The sequence below is a fragment of the Monodelphis domestica genome, chromosome 8 (genome assembly GCF_027887165.1).
Source record: "Monodelphis domestica isolate mMonDom1 chromosome 8, mMonDom1.pri, whole genome shotgun sequence".
Classification (NCBI taxonomy): domain Eukaryota; kingdom Metazoa; phylum Chordata; class Mammalia; order Didelphimorphia; family Didelphidae; genus Monodelphis; species Monodelphis domestica.
This window is the reverse complement of record NC_077234.1, coordinates 189,884,323-189,905,377: the sequence shown is the minus strand read 5'-3', so window position 1 is coordinate 189,905,377 and position 21,055 is coordinate 189,884,323. Positions and strand designations below refer to the sequence as shown.

At 35.3% G+C, this 21,055-nt stretch overlaps 1 protein-coding gene across 1 annotated transcript; it reads left to right on the top strand.

Annotated features, from left to right (window-relative positions):
• The first annotated feature begins 760 nt into the window (after positions 1-760).
• On the top strand, positions 761-19,463 carry LOC100019653 (sulfotransferase 1C1-like). Its single transcript, XM_001372396.4, has 7 exons — positions 761-929; positions 2,921-3,049; positions 4,689-4,786; positions 9,958-10,084; positions 12,592-12,686; positions 18,316-18,496; positions 19,176-19,463. The coding sequence occupies exons 1-7, from the start codon at positions 761-763 to the stop codon at positions 19,286-19,288; spliced, it is 912 nt and encodes a 303-aa protein (XP_001372433.1). The 3' UTR covers positions 19,289-19,463.
• Positions 19,464-21,055: the final 1,592 nt, after the last annotated feature.

The window sequence follows — 21,055 nt, the reverse complement described above, 5'->3', positions numbered from 1 at the left end:
CTTCTGAGCTCCACCAAGGGGACAATGACTATCTGATAAGAGGGAGTATTAATTCATAAGATCACAAATTATATGGTTAGAAGGAATATTAAAAACTATATAATTTAACTCACCCTTTTTACAAAAGAGGAAGCTAAGGTTCAGAGAGACATGATTTGCCAAACAAATAAATAATAGCAGAGCAAGAATTAAAACTATTCTAATCAATTTTCATTCCGTTAAGCCAGTATGCCTCTCAGTTGTCTGGTGAAAAGAATTCCTTTTCACATGATGTGTTGGTCAGTTGTCCTAGTTCTCCAATTACTTCTACTATGACTTTCTTGTCCAAAAAACTCCTGCCAGAACACAATTCTATTATTTATGATGTCTTCATGTACTAAAATATAAGCTCCTTGAAGCCAAAAGCCATCTAACTTACTAATATTTGCTTATTTCATTCTTCATAAAGCAGAACCAAGAGAACATTATATACAGAAACAGAAATATTATTTGAAAAATGACTTGTATATATCCACCTCCAGAGAAAGAACTGATAAAAAGAAATAAGCAAGTCAGTTTTATATATACATATATCTTTCAGTTAAGTGAGGACTTCTCTAGTGTGGGGAGAGAAGGGAAGGTAGGAGATACTTGGGAATTTTAATGTAAGAAATTAATTTTTTAAACAGAAACAGTAAGGGATTTTTATAACTGACTATGAAAAAATAACCAAGAGGCACATTTTCTTTAAGCAGTTAGTAAGTTCCAGTACCATCATACAATGTCTCTTGAGAAGATGAATGATCTCAATCTAAACGAGTCTCTAGTACCAGAAACCAAAGAAATTAATGGGATTCTCCTGACCAAGACTATATATAATGATTGGGACAAGATTTGGAACTTCCAAGCCAAGCCTGATGATCTACTCATTGCAACTTATGCAAAATCAGGTAAGTATATGGAAATCAAAGTAATGGAGATAAATCTTGCTTTATCAGGGCAAATATGAGTAGCCTTTTAATTGATTTTCATGTTCATGTTCAAATTCATTTTCATTTTTCATTACAGAGCTAGCCCCTAGCAAAATGGCGAATAGTACCCTAACTTTTCTCACCTCCACCAAACCTAAGAGTTTGTTTCCTTCTAATACACATTAGGAAGTTTAATCAAGCTCTTCTTAATTAAGGAAATAGGACAGTTATTAAATAGAAGGATAGAGAGAAATAATTTCACCCCAAGGAACAATAGGAGAAAGGGAGTGGAAGTTAAGATGAAGAAGGAGAAGGCAAAAGGGTTGTATTTGCAATTTTGCCTGTTAAACTTTGGAACTGACATTAACCCAGTGCTCTAGTATAAGATAATTGTGTTATATTTTCCAGAATGAACTGTAATAAAATAAAGTGTCTGGAATCAGTCTAGCTTGGATACAATCTTCTATTACCCCTACTCCTAATGAATTATGTTTAGGAGGAATTAGAAAGGGATGTTTGCTCCTTTGTGGCTGTCTGGATACTGTTATGCTTGCACTATGGTATCTGGCCTTTCACAGAGAGGGAAGACACTAGCATTTAGTGGGTAAGATAGGACATTATGAACATTATTGAGCTTAAGCTAAATGTTAACGGTCTCAGTCATGTAGATTTTAGGAGGGCATGTATAGCATGATGGAATATAACATGTAAAGAACTGAAAGGATGCCAGTTTGTTTGGCTCATGCAGTACCAGTGAGAGTACACTGTCTAATGAGAAGGAAAATGAGATTGGGTTCAAGTTCTGTAGGGTTTAAAGGCCAAACAAAGAGTTTATATTTTATCCAAGAGGCAACAGGAAGCCACTGGAACTCAATGAGTAGGAGAATCACATGGTCAGATTACTGCAAACACAAAATTATTTTGGCAGCAATGGGGAAAATGTATCTTATTAGGGAGGGATTTTAGGCAAGGAACCCAAATTACTGGCCTTTAAAATGTTCTATTTGGGAGCTGAGGGAGACCTGATCTAAGATGAAAGTTCTGTGAGTAGAAAGAAGTTGGATACAAGTCAGACATTACTACTGTCTTCATTATCTTCGCTAAAAGGAAAAGGCTGCTAACAGAGGACCAACATCCTCTTATATGCTGTCCTTTTAGAGAGCAATAAAGTTAGTGTCAGAGATGAGATTTCCACCTAGATATTCCTGGCACCCAGACCAGTTCTATACCTAATAAGTCACAGCTGCCTCTAATGTATGTAAAGCACTTTGCAGAACACACATCATATTACTGTATTGTCTTTCATTCCTCATTTTAGAGAAGTCTTCTGTCAGGTATTTTTCATGTGATCCTCCCTGAGAAAGATAGATATCCTCCTAAGCTCCTTGAAGATCAGGAATTCTTACTTCATGTCTCCCCACAGTCAATGCTTCAACAATCTTTTCACCAAATGTGCTGTATATCTTCCTGCTTCTCTGGATTTGTTAGTTTATTCTCATACCTGAAATATGCATGTTCACCTCTTTAAAGATTTAATTTTTACCCATTCTTTAAAATCCAACTCCAATGTTGCTATGAAACATTTCCTGAACAAACCTGGCCCCTCTCCCACCAAGCTGGTAATGGCCATCTCCTTTCAGACCTCACAAAACAATTTATTTTGCAGTTTTCCAAAATACTTTTCATTACTTTGTATTATTTATCTTTGTTTTTTTAATCCTCCCAATAGACTATGAGCTTCTTACTAAAATATTGTATCTCCCCCAGAGCCTACCACAGTGCTTAAGACATAAAGGGTTCTGAAGATGGTTTATTAAATGAACTGACTGAATCTTTAACTTCACAACATCTCAGATGTTGCCTTACAAATAACAAGTATTTTCATTTGTTGAATAAATAAATGAATTTTGTAGGATTAAAATACATTTTAATTATGTAAACTAAAGAGCAGTTATTGCAAATCCTTTCAGGTACAACATGGACACAAGAGATTGTGGACATGATACAGAATGATGGGAATGTAAAGAAGTGCCAACGAGCTAACACCTTTGATAGGCAGCCTTTTATTGAGTGGATTATGCCTCCACCCTTTATTTCTGGTAAGTTTGCTCAACTAAAATCTGATTGATCCTGAACCTTTTAGCTTCTTCTAAAGGAGAACTCTTTCCACAACTATCAGCCTCCTATCTTAAAAACATGTGCCTATGGTCAGTATAGTCCTCTTCTTTACCATAGGTTAGAAAGATACTCACTAAAAAGCCATTAATTGCTATGTGATCCTGAACAAATCACTTAACCCCAGTTGTCTAAACTTTACCACTCTTCTGCCTTATAACTGATACTTAGTATTGATTCTAAGAGAGAAGATAAGGTGTTTTTGTAAGCCATTAATGGGTTCTATTTTCTATTTTACTTTTTGCTGGTGTGTTTGTTCCATTTATGTTCAGTTATGATTGCTAAATGCCTGGTCCTTTTACATTTTTCTTCTCTTTTATCTCACTCCCATTTTTACAAAAGGGAGGAGAAGAAGGTATATGCCTGACACTTGCAACCTATAACTGGAAAAACCCATATCTATTCTGTTGCAGTTCTTTGTTTACCCCTACTCTACTGATAATCGCAGATTTTTACTTTAAGAAAGTAACTCAAAGTTATGCACTAGTTCTGGAAGTCCTCAAACATCCTTTTATGAATTAGAGTACATTTACAATTACCATTTCATCAATAATATGGCAACCAGGTGGGATGAAGAAATAATAATCATGATTTAGAAAATAGTGGTCTTCCTACTGTACCCCATACAGTTTATGTCCTACAACTTTTACTTAAAGGATCACCTGGAGAGTGATGCATATGCCTTCATGTGTGTATGTACATATGTATGTACATGTAAGCTCCCATATATGTTTACATGCATATGTAGATATATGTCAGTATAGGTTTAGAAAATAGAGAGTATCTTAAGTATAAAAGCCAAAATCATCTCATCCAGGAGGCTCTCTCTAGGTCATATATGACCCACCCAAGATTCCTAGTTTACAAAAAAAAGTTTTGCTTTATTGGGAAGTAAGAGGTCTTGAACTAGCCTAAAGATCCTAATTAGTTGCCCACTACCAACATTGATTATATCATTTTCTCCTCTCAGATGTCATGCTAACAGATTTCAATCTCTTAGCAATTATAATGGAAATTAATTTCAAGTAATTGTCATTAAATTCATAAATCTTGTAGTCACATAGATTTCTGGTCATTTTCAAAACCACTGAACAACTAGGGCACCCAAGGCAAAGCAATGCACCCATATAATGGACTAGAGCTACTGAGATCCCACAAACATCCTCCTTCCTCTAAAAGTACAGGACTCTTCTCTTCTGGTACCCTCTCTTTATTCCCCATGTCAGGTGTATATAAGCACAATGGATAGTCAAGTATTTCTCAAATGATGTGTAAAGAGTCACATTTCAAATGTTATCCTGGAGAACTATCTGTACCACTACTGACAGTAAATCAACTTCATATCACATGAGTTAATATATGTAAAGTGCTTTGCAAACCTTACTGCACTATAAATGCTAGTTATTGTTGCTATTATTAATTCAGAAAAGAGAACAGGATAGTAAAAAATTATCATTTTATGTACAGTAAAATTTCTTTGAAATATCTATGTAACAGTAACACAAAAACTATCTAGCAGAGGGAATCTGAATGACTTTTAAATGGCAATACATTATTTTCCAGGTTTTGATCTAGCTATAAACATGCCTTCTCCAAGGACACTGAAAACCCATCTACCTGTCCAGCTGGTACCACCATCCTTCTGGAAACAAAATTCAAAGGTAAGATCACCCAGAAGTTCAAATCTCACTTATGTAGCAATAATTTGTATTCTAGAGAAAAGCAATTCAGACATTCAGACAGAAATTCTTTTTTTAAAGAAGTATCTTAGGGAACAGCTAGGTAGCCCAGGGGATTGAGAGCCAGTTCTAGAGATGAGAGGTCCTGGTTTCAATTCTAACTTCAGACACTTCCTAGCCATGTGAACCTGGGAAAGTCACTTAACCCCCATTGCCTATTCTTTACCACTCTTCTGCCTTAGAACCAATACACAATATAGATTCTAAGACTGAAGACAATGGTTAAAAAAAAAGAAATATCTAGTAGATTGGATAGTACCTTCAAAATACCAAGAAATACATACACATTTATCATTCTGAGTACTAAGAAATGAGTTCATATCTTCTCTCATTGGCTATCTTTGGGTGAGGTTCCCACTTTATTTTATTTTTAATTTTTTTCAGCTTTATGTATAGAAAAAATTCAAAAGATGAGTGTGGAGGAAGAAGGATTATTTACTGACAAATACTATGAAATTTAGAAACATTTGCTCACAAATGGACAGATGTTGTAGTGTAGTCATTAGAAAGTCAGCTTCAAAGTCCAGAAAGCCAGAATTCAAATCCTGCCTCAGACATAAATAACCTTTGGGACCCTACACAAGTAACTTGACCTATTAGTACATCAGGCAATTCTCTAAAACTAAAATAACAAGAGAAGGTGGTAGCCTACAAAGGTAGGGGGAATTTCTTCATCTGAAAATTCTATACCAATAAAATAACTAGACCAAGTTTATCTCTTGACTTGTATATAGGCCTTAATGAATAATTGTACTAGCTTCTTCAAAATTAAGACATGAAGAGGTTTTGATGTTATTTAATTTAATTTTTTAAATTTTATTCAAAGATCAAGCACATTTTTCTCTCTCTCCTACCTCTATTCCTCATTAGGAAAAAGAAAAAATAAAATACAAGCCTTATAACAAATATGTATAGTTAAGCAAAACAAATTCTCATATTGGCTATTTTCAAAAATATGTATCTCATTCTGCATTATTAGGCCATCACAAATGTGACAGGAAATAGGCAATAACCTTCATCACTGATCCTCTGGAAACATGATCTTTCTCTGACTATCCATATCATCATTTCTTAAGGGTTATTATTATCCAGTAGTATTCAGACATACTTTGTTCAAACATTCCTCAACTGTTGAACATGCTGTTAGTTTCCAGTACCAGAAAAGAACTGTTATCAATATTTTTTGCATAAATGAGACCTTTTTCTCTTTCACCAGTTTCCTTGAAGTATAGCCTAGTAATGGTATCCCAAGGTCAAAAGGGATGCATTCTTAGTAACTCTGGGGAATAGTTTTGATTTCTTCCAAAATAGAGGTAGTTATTCAAAGTTTCTTCAATAGTACATTATAATATGCCTCTTTTTCCACAGCCTCTCCAACAATTGTCACTTTTTTGCTAACCTCACCATTCTGATGGATGAGAAGGAATCTCAGAGTTGCTTCAATTTGCATTCATCTCAGTATTAATTATTTGAAACATTTCCTCATATGGCCTTTATTAGGAGTTTCAACTTGTTACCTTGAGAACTGCCTCTTGATATCCTTTAACCATTTATCAGTGGTTACCCTTATAATTTAAAGAGGAAGTTGAAACAGTATTGGACATAGAATAAGACCTGGATACAAATAACAACACTAGTTAGCTGTATGAACATAAGAAAGGCACAAAATTTCTCTGATTTTCAGCTTTTTCATCAGTAAATTTGAGATAATACTACTAATATTCCAAGTACTTAATTCATGATGTTATTATGAGAGTTGAATGAGGTAATAGTCATAAATATCAGCTATTATTGTTAGTTTGCTACCAATGAGTATGATATAAACAGCTAGAAATACATGTGTTTATAGTTATCAAGATTAAAATTTTCTCATCCTATATTGTACCATAAGAGTTCATCTACTTTAATCCTTGGATCTCTCTCAAGCTGAGAGAAAGGTGAAGTGACTTGCTAAGATCATAAGTAGTAAGTAGCCATTCTTAGATGAAACCTAGTGTGATTTTTCTCTAATCCACATTGCATAAAAAAGACAGATTCACATTATATAAATGTGAGTGGGTTATGGGAAGATCTGAACCAAAAAAGACAAGAAGAAAAACAGCATAGGGAGGAAGACCTCAAAATTGGGGTATAAGCTAAGATTTGAAACTTAGTTTCCCAATTCCCAATTCCAAATTACCATTACTTTTCAATAATTGAAACAATTTACAAATTCATCATAATTTCAGGGTATAAAATAAGCCCACCAAAATCATTATTATTTTAGTATATTTCCAATAAAACCCAATAGGAAAAAAATAGAAGAAAAATTTCATTTAAAATAAATAAAGATAATGCAAAATACTTGGGAATTTAACTGCTAAGACACATAGAAAGTATATAAACACAGTTACAAAAAAAATTTATCATAAAAATAAAGCTAAATCTTATAACCAGAAAAATAATTGCTAAGTGTAAATGAATATAACAATAATGACCATGCTAATTAAATTAATGCTCTTACTTACTGCCATGCCAATAAAACCACTAAATTAAATACTTTATAGAACAAGAAAAAACAATAACAAAATTCATCAGGAGGAAGAACAAAAGGTCAAGAATATTAATAGTTAATTTTAAAATGTGGAAAAGAAGGGGGAATGGTGGTACAGAACTCAAATTCAAAGTACACTACAAATCAATAATTATTAAGATAATTTGACACTGAATAAGGAATAGTAAGACTGAAGAATGGAACAGATTAGAAGTATCTGTGTATAAATAAATGTGTACATGTATGTATACCCATATAGGGACATACATGTGTGACCGCAAAAATGTGTAAATGGCCAAACTGTAAGGTTTTGGCCATACTGGTAAAGATAATTTTTAGTGTCTTGACTTAAAGAAAAAATAAGTAGTCGCTATGGGAAAATTCCCAAATATGAAAAATACCCGTCAGCAGGGTTTTATGGAGATTTTTAATTAATATAAATGAAAGAATTAAGGGAAGAAAAAGAGTAGAGAGATGAGTTTATAGTAGGAAGGGCCTAGGCCAATTGGCCTAGGCCTTAAGAGATACTAGTGAGTCTTTTATCCACTCACCACAAGATTTGTCCCAAGCAAAACTCTAGTGTTCAGAGAGACCCTCCAATTCAGCTTCCAAACTCAACTAAGTTCAGAGGCCCAGCTACTCCAACTAGTGTGGGCTCCAACTACCTCTAAGTTGAGAGAGCCAGCTCCTTTTAAAGAGAATTTTCTCTTATGTCACCTCCCCTAAATTTTCACATCTACCAATCACAGTAGACATTTTCCACAGGACTGACCATTCTTAATTCACATCTTCTTTTGTTAATCATCTTCCCTGAGTAGACTAAAACTTCACACCTCTTGCTAAGCTTGCCCTTTGTAAGTTGCTTGACCTTTTAGTGATTAATTTAACCTTCATAGGTACTTAGCACCCTTTTGCATTAGATCTAAAAATAGACCTAGCTTAAGGTTTTTGCCTCACTATAAGTATGAGTTAAGTACTTTTTCATTGTTCAGTAAGGAGTTTTACAACTTTATCTTCCCCTAAGGCACTGTCTAAGTATGGGTGGAGTAATGTTAAAGTTCCCAATACATTCCTGATCAAGTACCTTCATTGTTTAAATGGGGAATAGCCTTAACCAAACACTCTAAGGTAGAGTCTGAGCAGTTTTAAGATTCACACATATAGATGGATGGATATCCATATCGATATATAAATGTGTGTACATGTATGTATATATATATAAGTTTATACAAATGAACATAGGATTGTTTGATAAACAAAAATCCCACATATCTGAGCAAGAACTCACAATCAAAATCTATTAGTAAAAATGGAAAGTAGTCCATCAGAAACTAGGTATAAATCAATGTCTCAAACCATACAACAGGATAGGAGCTCCAAATAGATATATGATTTTGACACAAATTTTGGCATTATAAACAAATTAGAGGAGCACAGATGCCTATCAAATCTTTGGTTAGTAAAAGAGTTCATGGCCAGAAAAGCTAAAGAGAGGTTCAAAGGAAGTAAAATGAATAATTTTGTTTCCATATTTTTAAAGGTTGTGCAAACAATACTAATGCAGCCAAATTCATAAGTGAATGGCAAATTTTGAGGGAAATGTTTATAGAAAGTTTCTCTGATAAAGGATTTATTTATATGCTACATATAAGAAATTTAGGCTAACATAAGAATAAGAGTCATTACCAATTAATAGTCAAAGGGTTTGAAAAGGAAGTCTTCAGAGGAATAAATATAAGCTATCAATAACTACACCAAAAAATTCTAAATCACTAATATTTAGAGAAATGAAAATTAAAACTGAGTTACAACTTCAAACCCTTGAAATTGATGGAAGAAGAATACTAAGAGAATGTTGTCAGAGGAATATGGGAAAATAGATATATGAATGTTACAGAATACTATTGTGCTGTAAGAAATTATTTTTTAAAACCCTCCCCTTCAATTTTAGAATCAATACTCTGTATTGGTTCCAAGGCAAAAGAGCGGTAAGGGCCAGGCAATGAGGGGTAAGTGACTTGGCCTGAGTAACACAGCTAGAAATGTTTGAGGCCAGATTTGAACCTGGGACCTCCCATCTCTAGATGTGAGCACCCCAGCTGCCTCCTATAAGAAATTATTATGAGGATGATTTCAGAGAAATTTAGGAAGATGTGTATGAATCAATGCACAAAGAAGTGGGCAGAACCAGGAGAATATTTCATGAAATAACTTCTAAGTATTTAATTAGCAAAATGACTGCACATAATTCCAAAAGATTCATAATTTAACATGATACCTGCCTACAGACAGAGAGGTCATAAACTCAGAGTAAATAATGAGACATTTTTGGACATGGTTAAAGCAAGAATTAATTTTGCTTATCTCTAAATGTTTGTAATGGGTTTTTTTTTTATTTTCTCAATGAGGATGGCAGAGGATTAAGAACTGAAATAAAATGAAAAATGAATTTTAAAATGAGTATTTTTAATAATTCCTAATTAAAAGCAAAAAATATTGTTCTCTTATTTTCTTTTTCACTGCATTTCATTGGTTTCACCTACTTCTGTATCCATTGCAGATAATCTACATGGCAAGAAATGCAAAAGATTGCTTAGTATCTTATTACCATTTTTCAAGAATGAATAAATTTGTACCTGAACCTGGTACCTTTGAAGAGTACATAGATACTTTCCTGAATGGAAGAGGTGAGTGAAATCTGATCTGTGGCCACCTGATTCACCAATCACCTGGCATTTTCATTAATACAAATAGATTTCCTCAAAAATCTGATGCCACAAACTATCAGAGTAGAATCAAAATTACTTATAAATTCTTTCCCCAAACTATTTTATGGTCAAGAACAATGACTGAGAACTTACTGTATACACATCATCACCTAGAATATATGAAGCCAGTATTTTCATAGTTAATGGAAGTCTTAATACTTCTAAAACTAGTAACAACTATATGGCCTTGGCAAATCATTTAACCTCACTGAACCTCAATTTCTTAATCTATAAAACTAGGATCATATTTGTTATACCTATCTCAGTTGTTGGAAGGATCAAATAACAAAGAAGATATTAGCCTGGCATAATGTAAAAAGCTTGTGCTCAACCCCTGAGTATATGTGCCAATGGATTTATTATCTCACTGATTTTGAAAATTCTTCCTAAAATACAGACTACACTCATCCATCTTTCCACTGTATCACTCTGCTTGCCCCTATAGTACTATAAGTAGAAATAATATAGTCAAGGACACAAAAGTAAGAATGAATACAAAGGACTGTCAAGAGTGTGGTCTGACTGGTAGAGAAATCTCTATATAGGTCATTGGTGATGAATTTATATTTTTCCACCATTCTCAGGGTGATTCAGGAAATGGAATATTTTAATATTTTTAATAAAGGTATTTTACTAGTTGTCATTTCTACCTTTATTTTGGCATGTAAACACAAGTTCTCAACCAATTTTTGACCAAAAAAGCCAGGAATAAAAAATTGAAATGTTAGACATCAAGTGAAATATTTGAACTCTTAATAATTGTATACTACTGCTGAAGATATGGTTTTAATACTATTTTACTTTTATTAATTAAGTTCCATAATTCTAACTTCTTATCTCTAGACCATTTGCCTTGGTATAACTACTGTACTGCTCCACTATTTGGGTCAAGGAGGTAGGAATTGAGAACTTGTTCAGGGACATATGACCAGAAAAAAGCTGATGAATTCCCATTCAGTGCCCGTCTTCCTCTCTTCTTGCTCCAGCACAAAATGCTGCAACTTCATAGATGAAACTGCATCGAACCTCTTCAAAGTTATTTACCTAAAGAAGATGAGAAGGTCAGGGGTGGAAATCCTCAACCTGTTGCTGGTTGACTAGAAGCAGGAATCACACTTGAATACTTTGCAGCATGGTAGATCCTACCAGAGCTTTCACCCTGCTGTTATAGTACTTGAAAGCCTCAGGTCACCTTCTAGGCAAGTAACAAAGGTGAAAGATAGCTGGTGGACAGCCATGTGTCAAGAGATCTAGAGGAGACCCTGCAGCACTGGGTAAACCCTATGTGGAAGATTTACTGGAAGACATAAGCAAAAGGAACACAAAATGGGAACAAATGGTAGATTGGTTATGGTTAATCACTATCTTAGAAAATAGAAACTCAAGCAAGATCACAACTGCATTCGAGGATTAAACTGAATAGAGTGTATATTTATTGGTGCATATTGCTGCTTGATGGAACCAATGAAGTGTTCCTGGAGAACAGAGAGCTTTAATACATTTAGTGCCTGAAAATATAGATTTCCTGGAATTTTTTTTGAAGTAGTAAAATGTGTGTGTGTGTGTGTGTGTGCATGCATATATATTCAGACAGGACCAATGATTTCACTGATATAGGGAATTTTCTGCCAGGAAATTCCTTCTACCAATATAGACCAGCACCTTTGTCACAAAAACTGTCTTAGAGAGCTATCCAGAGCAACCAAGGTCAAGTGACTTGCTCTGGCACGTGCCAAATACAGGACTCAAACGTTTTTCTGACTCTGATGCTGGCTCTCCATCTATAATGTGATGTTACCTCTCTTGTTAAGTATAAATGAACACAGATACATGCACATACATACAGATATACAAGTACACATAGTACATACACACATATTATATATGTATATATTATATATGAATAAGGAGCAACTAGGCGGTCCAATGGATAGGATGCTAGGTTTGAAATCAGAAAGGCTTGAGTTCAAATCTGTCCTCAGACACTTACCAGTGTGTGACCCTGGGCAAGAGACTTAACCCTGTTTGACTCAGTTTCCTCATCTGTAAAATGAGTTGGGGAAGGAAATGGCAAACCACTCCAGTATTTTAGTCACGAAAATCCCAACTAGGGTAAGGAAGAATCAGACACAATGGAAACAACCAAACAATGTAAGAAGAAACATACACATTTATTTACATATGTATTGTTATTTCTGTTACAAAGAATGATCTCTACTGTGATCTTTGTGATAGTTTCCTAGTTGAATTTGTTAAATGTTCTTATTCCACATTTCCTGTTGATGATTTCCTTTTAAGTGGTCAGTAGAGTCAACAATAACAATTGAGGGCTTATTCCATCAGGTTGTAGAATTTGAGTCACCATTCCACAATTGACAAAACTGATGCTGACCATTCTATTTCAATTTCCTTCCTTTCACCTCCAGTGCTCTGGGGTTCCTGGTTTGATCATGTTAAAGGATGGTGGGAAGCAAAAGACAAACACCAAATTCTTTACCTGTTCTATGAAGACATGAAAGAGGTGGGTAACAGCTTAAATGTACCAAACCAGCCTTGTTGTAGAATCAAAAAATTACAGGAAGGAAAAGGATCTCAAAGATCAGAAAGACCAAGGATCACTTTGCAATGTCCTTGACAGGTGTTCATCTAACATATTCTTAAAAACATCTGATGAGGAAGAACTCACCACTACCCAGGAAGGTCCATTTGTTTGGAAGACTTTGCCTATATCAGGGCTATATTGGCCTCTCCTCGATTTCTACCCATTGATCTTAGTTCTGCCTCCTAAGGCCAAACAGAATGAGTAAACTTTTTCCCCAAGAGAGCCTTTCCATAAAAAATTTAAAAAAACTATTCTTTTTCTTCCTAGAGGGAAATGAATTACTTTTAAGTTTATACAGCTATTTTTATGACATTGTCTTCCTGGAAAAGAAAATTTCCACCAATACAACAGAATCTGTTAGGATTCTGATTGGAATACTTAAGATTTCTTGCCAATTACTCATACGTTGAATATTTTCTTTCTATAATTTTACCTCATTCTCTTATCAATTCCGTCTCCTCTTTAACTGTGATTTAGCCAAATGCTTTCCATTGTTAAATCTTTCTTGGTCTACTACTCAGTTACCAAGTTATCTCTAAGTTCTTATAGTCACCTTGTCCTGCATCCTGTATTACTTGTTTCTCTCCAAATTTTGAATAAATTTAAGGAATTAATTAAGAACTTACTGTGTGCAGGGCACTATGCTAAGCTCTGGGAATACAAACAAACAAAAATAAATAAATACAAGCAAAGTCTTGCTTTCAGGGAGCTGCCATTCTAATTGGAGAGGAAGAGTGGGGAAGACAGCATGTTAAATAAAGACAGTTCATTTGCAGAGCAGTTGGAAAGGCCAGAAACCCTAGGGGTGGAGCGATAAGGAAGCTTTTCAAATAGAGACAATGCCCATGAAGCTCTCTGAAGGCAGGGATTATTTTCTTATTTCAACTTTGGTGCCCCAGAGCCAGGCACAAGAAATACTTACTGGATTGAACTAAATTCAGGCACCTGATCCAGGCTTCTTTGTTTAGGTATACTTGAATGGGTTTGATCTCAACCATAAACCCAGTGGATTTAGCTCCATCAGGGCTGAATGTACCAAGTTGTTTACCTAGACAGAATAGTCTATACTTCAAACATGAAAAGCTTGCAAAGCCACAGTGACACTATCATTCATTCTTTTCTTTTATTAAAAATCTATTTTAAAAAGACCAGCAGGGGGCAGCTGGGATCAATAATGAATCAATTGATTCCAAGACAGAAGGTAAGAGTTTAAAAAAAAAAATTAAAAAGACCAGCAGCTAGGTGACTCAGTGAAATAGACATAAGCCTGGAAACAGGAGGTCCTGGGTTCAAATATGACTTAGATATTTAGGTTTGTGACCCTGAGTATGTCACTTAACCCCAATTGCCTTGTCCTTACACAAATTTCATTTGTGTCCAACTCTTTGTGGCATGGACTTCTGCCCATGAGGTTTCTTGGCAGAGAAACTGGAATGCTTTGCCATTTCCTTCTCCAATGGCAACCAGTGGTTAAGTGACTCATCCATATTCACACAGCTAGGAAGTTTCTGAAACTAAATCTGAACTCAGTTCTTCCTAAATCCAAGCCCAGAGTTCTCTCCACTGAGCCACCTAGCTGCCTCTGAATGGCTAAGCCTCCATTTATATGATTTTAAGTGACACTAGCAGCTGTTAGAAGGCTATTTTAAAGTCTAATCCTTTACCTTGGCATTCAAGAGCTCCCATACATTTCTGGGCCATACCACAATTCCTACATAACTTCTCATTTTTCCTCTGAGCCAATCCATGCCTCTAGCTAAACTAGTCTACTAAATATCCCTGAAAAACCCTTCTGTATTTCTGTTTCTATGCCTTACTGACTCCCCTCCCTTTGCTACTCTTGACAATTTTCTCTGCCTTCAGAGATCCACTCAAAGGCTCATATCCTATATTCTTTTTTTGAAATTTAAGTTCACTTATTTAGTCAATTTAGAACATTATTCCTTGGTTACAAGAATCATTCTTTCCCTCTCTCCCTTTCCCCTACTCTTCCCACAGCTGATGCGCAACTTCATTGGGTATTTATTACATCATGTCCCATATTCTAAGAGGACCCTGGCGCTCTGTTTAGCTTCTTCTGACCCCCCGAAGCATCACACTCTGCCTCACGATGCTGTGTCCTCATTTTCTTTGTTGTTTTCTATAAAGATCCTCTTTCCCCAATCTGATTTCAAGTGCCTTGAGACCAATCAAGTGTCTTACACATCTTCGTATGCACGTCAACCAAGGCATCCTGGACAGGTGCTCAAGAAATGTTTATTCATCAGCTGAGTTATGTTGATGTTAACTCCCTTCTGAAGAGGGATCTTGGGCATGCATACTCATGACCACATATTAGCACAAGTATGTTTACTGCCTATTTCCCTTCTTTTTAAAATCCTCACCTTTCGTCTTAGAATCAATACTGTATATTGGTTCTAAAGCAGGAGAGTGATATGGGCTGGACAATGAGGGTTAAGTGACTTGCTCAGGTTTGCAAAGCTCAGAAGTATCTGAAGTCAAATTTGAACCCAGAACCTCCTATCTCTAGGCTTGGCTCTCAATCCACTGTATCACCTAGGTTTTTTTTTTCCTTTATACACTGACTTTTAGTGGTGAAGTTTGAGGATCCTTGAACACCTCACCTGACACACAGTTGTTGCTTAATAAATGTTTATTGACCCACTAGCTTTCATCTATGCTCCACTCAGCTAACCAAGTGATGGTGCCAATGTCATGCCCCTATGCTTTAAATTCCTGTGACTATTACCTCTAGGATTGAATATCAAGTCCTCTGTTTGCCATTTAAAGTCTTTCATGATCTGGCCCCTTCTTTCCTTTTCAGTCTTCTTACAGAGTGTTTTTCTCTATGTACTCACCACTAAAAGTCACATCCAGCCATCAACAATAAAGCTTTCCCATCCCCCCTTCTGCTGGAGTCTGCTAGGTTAGCTAAGATTACTTTTCATCTAATCTCTATATATCTGGCACCCGTCGACTTATTTCCATGCTTTCTCTTCCATTAGAATGTATATCCTTTGAGGGTAAGAAACATTGTTTTGACTTTTCTTATATCCTTAGCAACTCAACAAACATTTTATTAAGCATTTACTCTGTTCTAGTCCCTATGCTAAGTACTGGGAATATAATATTAGCAGGAAAATGGTCCCTGTCCTTAAGGGGCTCAAAACAATCCATAAAAGGAAACTGAACAGCTCAAGACATGCTACAGTGATAAAGTAAAAGATTCAGGAGTAGAACCTGGAAAGGAAGACATGGGTGGCCATTTTCTTAAAATGGAGGTTCTGGAAAGACCCAGCCAATCGGAAGAATAGGTTTCCAAAATAAAGAATACTTCCCTTGTGAGAAGTCCAGAGGTAAAGTGAAATATCTATGTGTGGAGACTTGAATGGCATGGAAGAAAAGTCTGAAGAGTCTAGAGTGGAGCCTGGAGAAGAGTACTTGACACAAGGAAAGGATTTAATAAATATTTATTGATTGGAAAGTGAAACCAAAGTGGTAGGAGGGAGTACACATAATATTTGTTTAAACCCCAAAAAAAGTATTTAACACAGTATATGGTATAAATTCTTATTCCTTTTCTTTTTGCTTCCACAAAACTCCAATCCCATCTAAAACATGTACCAGATAAACCCTGATGGGGATATTCAGAAAGATTCAGCAAGGCATTTGTCTAGTTCAACTATGTCCAATGCCTGGGATTTCTTTCTTCCTCATCTGTACCTGCTGGCTTCATGAGCTTTTTTCCAGTGTTAGCTAAAATCCCACCTTCTGTAAGAGGCCCTTCCCATCCATTCTTCATTCTAAGTATAATGCTACAACGGGGAAAAAATGAGTCTTTAATGAAATAGAAGTCTTCCAAGCATTCCTGTTGAAAACACCAGAACTGCAGAGAAATTTAAAATCCAAACACAGACATGAAAAAACATGTGTAACCAGAAAATTAATCATAAATCATAAAAATCATAACCGTAAATAGTTTAATCAATTAGATTAATCAAATATATTAGAGTGTGATTTTTAGAAATGAGACATTGTAATTTATAGTAAGAATCTTTGTGTGTAACCAGATTAGGAATGCAATCCCAGAATAATACCTGAGTTAAAACTTAGTTTGTGTATTTTTATAGGAATTTTAAGTGTTATCATATGAATCACAAGTGAGTTACTATGTTAATCATAAGTATTTCATTCATTTCATAAGTAACTCATTCAACAGTGTACCTTACACAAGCTAGCTCACACAGGAAGCAGAAGGTGACCAAGAGGCCAAAGGTCTCCAGAGTCCAGAAGTCCTAGCTCAGGAAATTCTGTGCCGATGCCTCAGCTCTGGAAGGAGCAATGGAAATTCTGCACCAGAAATATTGGGGATCTCTTACAGGAGGAAGAATGGGGAGAGACAGAAAACTAAAAAAAATGTGTGTTTTGCAAAATGAGGTCTCAAGTTTTGACCTCTGGCCCCTATGATTTCTCTGTCACAAAAAAAATCCAGATCTTTTTCCAGAAGGTCTCCCAGAACACCCATTAAAAGGTAAAAATGAATGAACAATTGTAAAGGATTAAATGCCAAAAGTACATATAATATGGGGAAACAGTACGTGTGTCTCCTTTGAACCCTTTTATCATCAGAATTCATAGAAAGAGTTAAATTAGACAAGGCCTATCAATGGTCCTGTTATGCTCTGATGATCTTAAGAAAAGAATGGAAAGAGAAGGGAAGAAAACTACATTGGGGAGTGTGGAGAGTAAGGAAAGTTAGGAAAATTATCTCACATAATGAGAGTACTCAAGTAGAAATCTATAAACAAGGAGGACAGGGTAGAGAAGAGTAACCAACACTTGAACCTGACTTGGAATTAAATGGGTTAGAAGAAGAAAGGACACACACACTCAGTTTTGTACAGAAATGAATTTTCATCAATGGGAAATAGGAAAAGGAGGAAGAAGAAAATGGGGAGAAGAGGAAGAGAGAATTAGAAGGAGGGGTAAGTCAGGTAGAGCCTTGTCCTGGGCAAAATAGCCTCTAAGAATATACAAAAATATGTATAACTATTTTGAAGAAAGAAGAATGGGAAGCTGAGAAGTTAACCATAAAATGAGGAGCATATTAACAACTTTTCAATAAGATAGAATATTATTGTGATGAACTTTTAGTGTAATGGCTAGCCAGGATTCCAGAGTACCAATGATGGAACACATTACCCACTTCCTAATACAGAGATGAAAAATCCACAATATAGGATGAAATAAATTTTGACATGGCCAATGTGGAAAGTTTTTTTTGATTGACTATACTTGTTTACAATGAGTTTTGTTTGTCTTCGCAGTTTAATATGGGAGGAAGAGGTGAGAATGTGAATTTTGACTGATAAAACAGAAGCATATTTTTAATGTTATTTGCCTGACCTTGGATTGGTAAAATGACCTCTGAGTATTTTTCTGACTCTAAGTCTATAATCCTATGGCCATTTGCACATATGGTAGGACACTGTGCCTTTTAGACAGCCCTACTTATTTTATATTTTTTTACTGCCTTTTCCTCACATAGAACCCAAAGAGAGAAATCCAGAAGATTTTAAAATTTATTGAGAAGGATATATCAGAGGAAATCCTCAATAAGATCATCCATCATACCTCTTTTGACATCATGAAGGATAATCCCATGGCGAACTATACGAGCATGCCTATAAGTATTATGGATCATTCCATTTCCCCATTCATGAGGAAAGGTATGTGAAGTTCATGTTCAGTTAGAAGTCAAACCCTTACTTGTAACTTATTTAAAATTATTCCCTTAACTCTAAATATTGTGGAGAGAAAGCCTAACACTGCAGAAGAGCAGTGAAATTCAACCAGAAGACTAACTCTACCTATAACTGACATGAGACCATAAGTCTTTGAGACTCAGCTTGCTCAGCCATTAAAAGATGATTTTTCCAAACCTGCCTGAATAATCGATTTCAAAGATGAAATAAGATCAATGAAAAGCATTTTGTGAACTATAAAATTCTAAACACATTTAAGCTTTTTTTTAAACAAAAGCCTTACATTCCATCTTAGAATGAGTACAGTATATTGATACCAAGGTAGAAGAGTGGTAAGGGCTAGGCAATAGGGGTTAAGTGACTTGCTCAGTCATGCAGCTAGGAAGTGTCTGAGGTCAGATTTCGACCCAAGATCACCCATCTCTAATCCTGAATCTCAATCCACTGATTGAGTGGCCTACTTAGATGACCCAGTTTAAGTTATTATTGTAATTCATATAAATCAAGTTAATGGCATCCCTGTGTATTATTTAAAAAGCAAAGCATCTACTACTTCCTATTTATTAAATGATTCTAATAATATATGCCCATTTAAAAAAATTCTTCTTCTCTGGATTAACAATGTTGTTTTGCTCTGTTTCAGGAATGACAGGTGACTGGAAGAACCATTTTACTGTTGCCCAGAATGAGAAATTTGATGAATACTACAAGAAGAAGATGGCAGGAACCACTTTAACTTTTCGTACAGAGATATGAGGAGGAAAATAAAGGAGACTCACCTAAATTTTTTCCCTGCATTTTTCCAATTAAACCTCATGGCCACATGTAAATCAAATCATAAAAGTCCTTTCCTATACTGCTTTTTCTACCAGCACTCAAATCTTTCATTAATTAATGAATCAGTAAGTTTTTTGTTAAAGACTAGATATCCAAAGACAAAAATAAAACAATTCCCACTTTAATGAATTTGAAACACAACTAGATGTTATATTTAGATATACAGTGGTGCCTTGATACATGAGCATCTTAAATCACGTGCCATTTGAGATACAAGCAGTCACAATTGGAATTTTATACTTTAAGTCATGAGCAGATATTTGAATCATAAACTTCTGTCCATGGGAATGAGGATAATCAGTACAAGTGAGATTAAGATAATGTTGAGAATTTGGGAAAAAATTAAACAGTTTGTTGAAAAGACACACCCAGAAAAAAATTGCAACAGGTTGAAGCTGTGTAATGACACTTGTTTTACACATTATCAAAGCATCCTGAAAGGGGGGAAGAATCAAAATTTCATGGAAAACTTTTTGTTGAAACAGCCTCTAGGTGAAATCAAGGAAAATGTGGCAAAAGAGCCAAAAGTCAATAAAGAAAATGATGATAATTAAGTAAAGTAAAATAATAACAATTAAGTTTAGCAATAAAGTTATATATCATAAATATTGTGTGAGGTCAATTTTGCATTTAAATGTAGCATTACATGTTTAAAGAGTAAGTTATGTTAAGCAATGATAGCACATGAAATGAAAGCCTCCTCCCCAAGTTCTAAATTACTTTTCTTGCTCCAACAGACTGAAAGCTTCATAAGTTTACTTGCTAATCAATATACACACTTTTCTTCTGTGAAATTTAGGGGGTTTTGAGACAGCAGCAGTAGAAAGGGGGAAAAGGGGTGGGGCAAGAAAAGAAGGGTAAATTTGTGAAGAATTGTCTGATAATGATACAGGTTCCTGATTATTACTACAAAGTTGCTCTAATGCTTGCCTGAATAATTCCCATGCATGCCACATTGCTGGAGAAATTGTATGATAAATTACTGCAGTGGGAGTATATACTGTTGGTAAGATCAAAAGGGCAATGTAGAGAGAAATATCTATCCTACGTATCTGAGCTTCAGAAAAGAACTTGATTTAGCTAAATGCAGGACTTGTTTGTTTTTTAAAATTGTTAAGATTTTTTCTAGTTTGTCCCATGTTTTTACTCCTGACTATAAGATGCCCTCCTGGCCCCTAAATGCTTCCTGACAAAGAGAAAGAGGAAGAGTTCCTCTTACCTGCCACCTGTAGATGATGCCAACTGAGAATCACCACATCTTGGGCGCCATTTGTAGAGACCATCTTGTCAAATTAATTATGGGTCACAGAATGGGATAAGAGGAATAAGGTTGGGATCAGGAGGGTCACAGACAGACTTACAGACTCAAATGTCTCTTGCTGATCAGTGACAAAATTTATTGATTTCAGGTAGATACGAAGAGTTGAATTAAGCAGAGGAATTAGATCACTCACAATGGAAGTCAATGACTCACAGGATGGAAACAATGGATTTAGATTACCTCTGTGGTTCTAAACAGAGTTTTCTATAGGTGATAATTCAATACGTCAATGTGTAACCATCTAACCAAGTTTCTCACAGAATTCCTGCATCAGTAATTTCTTGGAAGAACATTCAGTTTTTGCAGGTAGGAGTGGAAAGGAGGATTTTGGATGGCCTCATGTGATGCCTAGGCTACATGTTTGA